At 63.2% G+C, this 6899-nt stretch overlaps 4 protein-coding genes across 4 annotated transcripts in view; 3 read left to right on the top strand and 1 right to left on the bottom strand.

Moving 5' to 3' along the window:
• Positions 1 to 221, top strand: part of EMIHUDRAFT_316252 (hypothetical protein) — a gene marked incomplete at both ends in the record, with an annotated part of 1441 nt that extends 1220 nt beyond the window's left edge. Inside the window, one exon of the mRNA XM_005771335.1 lies at positions 6 to 221. Coding sequence (XP_005771392.1) covers positions 6 to 221 — 216 coding nt within the window. The remainder of the gene's footprint in view (positions 1 to 5) is intronic.
• A 1535-nt stretch (positions 222 to 1756) lies between these two features.
• On the bottom strand, positions 1757 to 2324 carry EMIHUDRAFT_424888 (hypothetical protein). The gene is made up of 2 exons (XM_005771334.1): positions 2190 to 2324; positions 1757 to 2120 (listed from the first exon to the last, which is right to left on the bottom strand). Exons 1-2 carry the CDS (start codon positions 2217 to 2219, stop codon positions 1944 to 1946), a joined length of 207 nt encoding a protein of 68 aa, XP_005771391.1. The 5' UTR covers positions 2220 to 2324; the 3' UTR covers positions 1757 to 1943.
• A 1583-nt stretch (positions 2325 to 3907) lies between these two features.
• On the top strand, positions 3908 to 4477 carry EMIHUDRAFT_243483 (hypothetical protein; the record flags this gene model as incomplete). The annotated part of the gene is made up of 1 exon (XM_005771333.1): positions 3908 to 4477. The coding sequence occupies one exon, from the start codon at positions 3908 to 3910 to the stop codon at positions 4475 to 4477; it is 570 nt and encodes a 189-aa protein (XP_005771390.1).
• Positions 4478 to 4626: 149 nt separating this feature from the next.
• On the top strand, positions 4627 to 5139 carry EMIHUDRAFT_243482 (hypothetical protein; the record flags this gene model as incomplete). Its single annotated transcript, XM_005771332.1, has 3 exons — positions 4627 to 4662; positions 4782 to 4815; positions 4985 to 5139. 3 exons carry the CDS (start codon positions 4627 to 4629, stop codon positions 5137 to 5139), a joined length of 225 nt encoding a protein of 74 aa, XP_005771389.1.
• Positions 5140 to 6899: the final 1760 nt, after the last annotated feature.

Raw genomic sequence — 6899 nt, 5'->3', positions numbered from 1 at the left:
GCAAGGAGATCGAGAAGGCGTGCCAGGGCATCTACCCCATGCAGAACGTGCACATCCGCAAGGTCAAGATGCTCAAGAAGCCTAAGTTCGACCTCACCAAGCTGCTCGAGGCGCACGGTGACTCGGGCCCCGCCGCCGCCGCCGCCGACACGGGCGACAAGGTGGAGGTGGCCGCCGACGCGGACCCGGCGGCGCGGCCCGACCGCGGCGCCGTGCTGTAAGCGCGACGCTTGAGGGCTTGTGGAGCGGCGGGCGCCCTGAGCAGCGTGTTGCAGGGTGCGCACGATCTGGCTGGGCTGACTGCTTGTGGAGAGTGGGTGAGTCCGTGCCTGGACGGATAGAAAGGTATTACAGTTGAAACCTATCGAGAACTGCGGCGGTCCCTCCCTGCGGCCGCTCCGCTCGAGCTCGCGGTCTAAGGTCTATCCACTATCTATCGCGTCTTTACAAATCGTTATTTAGCCGCTACAGACTACACACGACAGTGTGAGAGTAGAGAGAGATTTTTAGCAATACCAAACAACTCTAACACTCACTCACACGTCATTTGGGGCCTGGAGCTGGACACAGTGTGTGGTTGGTTAAGTGTTATAAGTGCCACTGGCACTGCTGGTGGTTTGCTGCGCACGCCACTGTACATTGATCAGGTGATATCACTGTCAGCCGCGCATTGCGGAGGACGACTCACACGTTCTCTCTCCGCGGGCGCACACACTCCAACACACCCCCACTGGAGGCGTCCGTCGGTTTCACGGCGCAGCTGCCACGCGCACGTACGCCGCCTTTTGCACCCAAAGCGGCCAAGGTTCAGTGCGCGCACCCGCCCCCGAGGTGCTCACAAACCCGTCTTTTGCACGTCCTCTGAGATGGGACGGTTAACATTGCGGGGCTCCAAGTCGTCGCGGAGCTCGGCGGGCGACGGCGACTCTGCGCGCAGCGCGAGCGAGTCGCCTGCAGCTGCACCGGCTGCTGCAGCACGGGACCTCGGCGAGGCTTCCAATGCGGCAGCTGGTGAAATCTCTGGTGCCGACAGCGAGCGCTCGACGAAGCGCGGTGGCGTCATTGGTGCCGTGCGCAATGTCGGGAGCGCCGTGTACAAAGCGCCGTCCTCGATCAGCAATGCGAAATCACGAGCTCTCGCAAAGGTCGAACCACGCCTGCCCTGTCACCTGCCAAAGAGCTACTCGCCGCGTGCGCAGCCCTACGGTCGCTGCAGCATTTAGTGCACTGACCCAGCTGCCTACCGCCCCCGTCGCAAAGGTCGACCAGAAGCACGACGAGATCCTCGAGGCGCAGCTCACGAAGATCATCAACAAACCCGCGTCGATTCTTCGCGTCTGAGAGATTGAACTGGAGCCTCTAGGGCCGCACACGCGCTCGTCACCCTTAGTGCATATATTGAAAGATCTCGCTTCTCCGCCCTCTGTGCTGTGCTGCTGTCGCGTCATATGTGTCGCGGGCGGTGTGCTAGTCGGTGCGCACATGCGACACATGGAGAGCGCGCATGCGTGCGTGCGCGGTGATATCGCGCGGGCCGGCGAGGCACATGCCAGGCCACCGAGAGCGCGGAGAAGGGAGAAGGCGCCGGGGCGCGCCGGCGCGCGGGCCGCGGTCGGGGACCCGCCCGCGACCGTCCCGGACAGCGACACGGCGGAGATAGGAGCGACAGCGAGTCAGGGAGGGAGCGCGCGAGAGACGCTCCACAGGAGTCTCCGTCGCTGCGAGCTACTCGATGATGCGTGAGGCGTATGATTGCTGGTTAATGCACACAATGACACAACAAAATCTACGAAATTGGCGGCGCCTCCTGCGTGGCATGGACCTGCGTCTCTCCTCAGCGCCTCTTGCCGGCGTTCGCGCGGCTTTTTCGAGAGCACTGAATCATGATGGCAGGTCTCAAGCATCTCAAGCGGGCGCGCCAGCCGTGCCCTATGGCAGCAACTCTAGATGTCGCTGTTGATGGAAGCGTCAGCTGTAAGGGCTGTCACGATGGAGGGGTTGGCAACGAGAGTGCCGAGAGCGACAAACACCGAAGCGATGATGGCGCGGTTTTGCGGCGTACCCTTCGCCTTGATGAAGGAGAAGACGCCGCCGCCCTGCAGGTCCGACCCCGTCACCACCTGACACAGCAGCCGGCTGTCACGGATCCGAGATCGTTTGCCTGGTGTGGGAGGGACCGCTCTCGGCACCGTTTTGGCGGCACTGACGGCGGTCATCATTGATCATCCAATGAACATGTCGGGGCCGCCAGTGGAGCAGCGCGGCGCGCTGGTGATTACCGGCACGACGGGACGTGCAGGCGTCAGAACCAGTGCGGAGCCTGGGATGGTGAGAGCGAGGAGCAGCGTGCGAAGGAGGTTTGCCATGCTTCCTCGCGCTTCCCGGCAAATTCTTGCTGGCCTCGCTTTTCGCTTTCTTTTTCGGAAGTTTGAGGGCCCAACTTGAGAATCGTGCTTTTTTGGGTTAGGGATGAAGGCGAAGGACCGATTACGGTGAAGGACCGCAGGTTAGGGACCGATCGCCGCCGCTCACGCCAGCGGACGGCCGTCGTCAGTGATGTTAGCTACGCCACCGTCTGCCTCGTGCGACATGCGCTCGCCGGCATCGAGCGAGCAACGTGTTCGACCGACCGGCTTGCTGTGTGGACGGCTTCTTGTGGCTCTCTCGTCGAGAGCGTTTTGCGGCCCGGCGGGTGGGAGAACATGTGTCGTTTGATGTGTCACTGTGTACCTCATGTCAGTCTTGATAACAAGTACGGTCGATCCGTCAAAGCGATACACACGTCACGATCACGTTGGACGGCTTGCACGGAGCTCTGTGCCGGCACGCACAGGAAGAGCCGTACGGCAAGAAGAGCTCGATGGGGAGCGAGAACCGTCAGAGGAGGTTTAGGTGGAACCTGAGTCCTCCGTGACGCGCTCAATCGCTCCCAAGCGGGTGGCTCTCGAAAATCGTCGATATCTTCCGAAAAGACTGCTCTTGCCGCAGTGCAGCCGACGCGATGCAGACGGAGGCGCAGAAAGGCTACGAGTACTCAACGAGTTCCGCGACCTACGCAGTCAAACCTGGGGGGAACTGACCGCATCAAGGCGGACTTCCGAAACCTGGGTGAGCACCTTTGGCGATTCTCGCTCCCCATCGAGCTCTTCTTGCCGTCGGCTCTTCCTGTGTGCCGGCACAGAGCTCCGTGCAAGCCGTCCAACGTGATCGTGACGAGTGTATCGCTTTGACGGATCGACCGTACTTGTTATCAAGACTGACATGACGTACACAGTGACACATCAAACGACACATGCTCTCCCACCCGCCGGGACGCAAAACGCTCTCGACGATAGCCACAAGAAGGCGTCCGCACAGCAAGCCGCTCCTCGGAGAGGCGAGCTCGCTCGATGTCGGCGAGCGCATTGCGCACGCTTTGGACGGTGGCGAAGCCAATAACACAGATGGTGGCCGTCCGCTGGCGTGAGCGGTGGCGATCGGTCCCTAACCTGTCGCTCGCGGTCCCTAACCCAAAAGTGGTCCTTCGCGCTTTGGTCCCTCACCAAAAAAGCTCGTTTCTCACGTTGGGCCCTCAGTTTACTCACTTGCGACTCGCCGCTTTCCTCCCGCTGTGATGTGTGTGAGCTCTGTGCTTGATCTGCTAAGAAGAATCTCAAGCAAAATTCCCTTTCTTTATGTGTGTGCCAGTCCGCGCCAGTCTGCGCCCTTGTCGTGCCAATATCTTTAGAATTCTTTATCCGTGGATTCCCTTTTGGCCATCGCACACGTCTTCGGAGAGTCTTCGAGGCCTACTCGTACCTGTCGCTGTGCGTCTTCGGAGAGTCTTCGAGGCCTACTCGTACCTGTCGCTGTGCGTCTTCGAAAAGTCTTCGAGGCCTACTCGTACCTGTCGCTGTGCGAGGAGTCCATGCTCCACCTCGTTCGCTCCGACCCTTCGGCCGATAGACCTGAGTGGCGGCCTTACGTCTTCTCGCGACACCCGCTCGCTGTGGCGTACAGATACTCCGCGGGTGGCTACTCGTTTGCTGGCCTGCTTCTGCTGCTCTTCGCTGACCGTATGCGATCTTACGACGCGGGCGTGTGGTGGTGCGCGCTCGGCATGGCGCTGGTCGTGCAGGGCGCTGTCGCGTATCTGGGTGACGTGCAGTCGTGGGGGCGGCCCTCGGTGTGGAAACAGCTGGATCCGCTGCTGGCGTCCACGCTCTTTCTCGCCTTTGGCCCTTGGCTCGGCGCTCGCTCCCTCCTCGGCCACTTCGTGGTTCCGAGATCCACGCTCAGCCTCTGGCTAGCCGGCTGTGCGCTCGCGCTCTTCGCCAAGGCGAAAGCGGCGCAGGCCTCGCGGCGAGCGGCGCCGCGGCTGGAGGAGATGTTAGCATGGCACACCCTGTGGCACGCCCTGCCCTTCCTCGCCGTGTTCTGCATCCTCGACCTGGCCTTTATGCTGACCTTTGCTGGCTCAGAGTTCGCGCGGGCATGAATGTGTGCAGCAGAGTGCGCGATTATTCGGCCCGGCCGATTCAGGTATGCGCGATGCGACTGTACTCACTACTCTTCACAAAACTTCGAGAGAGACAGGCTCTCCAGCGTATGTGTATGTGTGAGCAGGAGGCGGGGGGGGCGGTAAATATGTGTACGAGAGCGACCGCGGGACACGTCAAGCAAGTAGTCGTGTGTAGAATAGCCCCTGATAGACACTACTGGGCTGGGTTTTTAGACACATTGTGGGGTTGGCACTCCCATCGACCCTCATGACCTCCTGCGGTCTCTGAGATGGACACCAGTGGGTGTGGGACCACAGCCAGGATACAATCGAAGGTTGGCCAAAGTACAGGTTTCGTCTTTCGATCCGGGCCACCGCAAATTTTGATCAGCAAATTCTTTTCGATGGCTCTCTGAAACACCCTCCGGTAAGTTCGGTGCGCCTGCCCGCGCGCGCCCGGGCGACTCGACGGAGCTCAGAGGCCGCGACGTGGACGGAGCACAGGCGACAGGGTTTTCAGGGACACGAGCCCGAGCAAGCTCTCGGCCTCTCGCGTCGGCAGCACAGGCCTGCACGTGGCAGCTCAGCACTGTGTACTGATACAAGTGGCTCGGCGCGCGTCGCTCGGTGAGGCGAGCAGACGGATGCAGCTGGGATGACGGCGTTCGCGTTCGCAGCCAGCGGGGTGAAGGTCGGGAACACCCCGGTGCCCCCGCGCCCACGACTAAATCTTCTTGGGCAGCAGCTGGTTTGACAGGTCATCTCCGTGGCCTAGGCAGGCGTGGTCGCCCTCACCCCAGGTGAAGACGGCGCTGTCGGCGGTGAGGGCGAGGCTATGGAACCGTCCAGCCGCGACAGCGACGACGCGCCGGCCAGCAAAGGCCTCGATCTTCTTGGGCTGCCGCTGCATCTGCTCGTCGCCGTGGCCCAGCTTGCCGTCCCCTCCACCACCCCAGCTCCAGACGGCGCCGTCGGTGGTGATGGCGAGATTGTGGTGGGCTCCAGCCGAGACCGCGACAACGCGCTGGCCAGCAAAGGACTCGACCTTCTTCGGCAGCAGCTGGGTCTGCTCGTCGCCGTGGCCCAGCTGCCACTGGCTCTGCTGGTCGTCGTGGCCCAACTGGCCATTGGCTCCCCAGCCCCAGGACCAGACGGCTCCGTCGGCGGTGATGGCGAGGCTGTGAGCGGTCCCAGCCGAGACAGCGACGACGCGTTGGCCAGCCAAGCCCTCGACCTTCTTCGGCAGCAGCTGGGTCTGCTCGTCGCCGTGGCCCAACCGGTCATTGGCTCCCCAGCCCCAGCTCCAGATGGCGCCGTCGGCGGTGATGGCGAGGTTGTGAACGGATCCAGCCGTCACAGCGACGACGCGCTGGCCAGCAAAGGCTTCGACCCTCTTGGGCAGCAGCTGGTGCTGCTGGTCGCCGTGGCCCAGCCGGCCAAAGCCTCCACCGCCCCAGCTCCAGATGGCGCCGTTGGCGGTGATGGCAATGCTGTGATTGGCCGCAGCCGACACAGCGACAACGCGCTGGCCAGCCAAGGCCTCGATCTTCTTCGGCAGCCACTGGTGCTGCTTGTCGCCGTGGCCCAGCTTGCCGAAGTCTGCATCGCCCCAGCTCCAGACATTGCCGTCGGCGGCGAGGGCGAGGTTGTGGCGGTCTGCAGCCGACACACTAACAGCGCGCTCACCCAGCATCGACGGGAGTCGGGTGGGCGTGTTCAGCCGCGTCACACCCTCGCCGTGCCCAAGCAGTCCCGGCAGCCAGCTCTCAGCCATTCCGCACGACGAGAGCCGCCCCTCGCCGTCAATGAAGAGGCTGTGCCAATGGCCTGCCGCCGCCCTCGCCGGCGGGTTGGACTCGCACAGCAGCGCCGAATAGCACAGCCACCGCACGGCGCAGCCCTCGTCCTCAGGCTGCGCCGGCAGCTCGAAGCCGCGCTCTTGCGCCCACAAGCGGATGGCCCCCGCCGCGAGCGCGGCGTGGAAGAGGAGCGAGACGGCCGCGACGCGAGCGATGTCGACGGGGCTGTCGCAGCGAGCGAGGGCGCGCTCGAGGAGCTCGGTGGGGAGGTCGAGGAGGCAGGCAAGCGGCGGCGTGCCTGGCGGGCGTGCGGCGGCGGAGGAGGAGGTGGCGAGGCGGCGCGAGCGGCGCCGCGGCGGGGCAGACATCGCGAGAAAAAGAATTCCCGTCTCAGCCCGCCGACCACACTCCTCTCCTGAAAATCCCTGTGTGGTGGCGGCGTGCCGTCCTCCCATCCCTCCTCTGGGTTGTCCGTTTTCTTCCTTTCCCCCCCTTGGGTTGTGTTTGCTTTCTTTCTTTTTTTCCCCCGCCGCCTCCTTCCTTCCCGCCGCCCTCTCTGTCACCGCCTCCGCCCTCGCCAACTCCTTCCACGCCGCCTCCCCTCCGCCTCCTCCCTCGCC

This window comes from Emiliania huxleyi, assembly GCF_000372725.1.
Source record: "Emiliania huxleyi CCMP1516 unplaced genomic scaffold EMIHUscaffold_389, whole genome shotgun sequence".
NCBI lineage: Eukaryota > Haptophyta > Isochrysidales > Noelaerhabdaceae > Emiliania > Emiliania huxleyi.
The sequence above is the reverse complement of the archived record's forward strand: the minus strand, read 5'-3'. Positions and strand labels throughout refer to the sequence as shown.

Coding starts and splice junctions, on each gene's coding strand:
- EMIHUDRAFT_424888 (XM_005771334.1), bottom strand. CDS start 2,219: ATGATGACCGCCGTCAGTGCCGCCAAAACG. Junction 2,121..2,189: donor CCGTCAGTGCCGCCAAAACG/GTGCCGAGAGCG, acceptor CTGCTGTGTCAG/GTGGTGACGGGGTCGGACCT.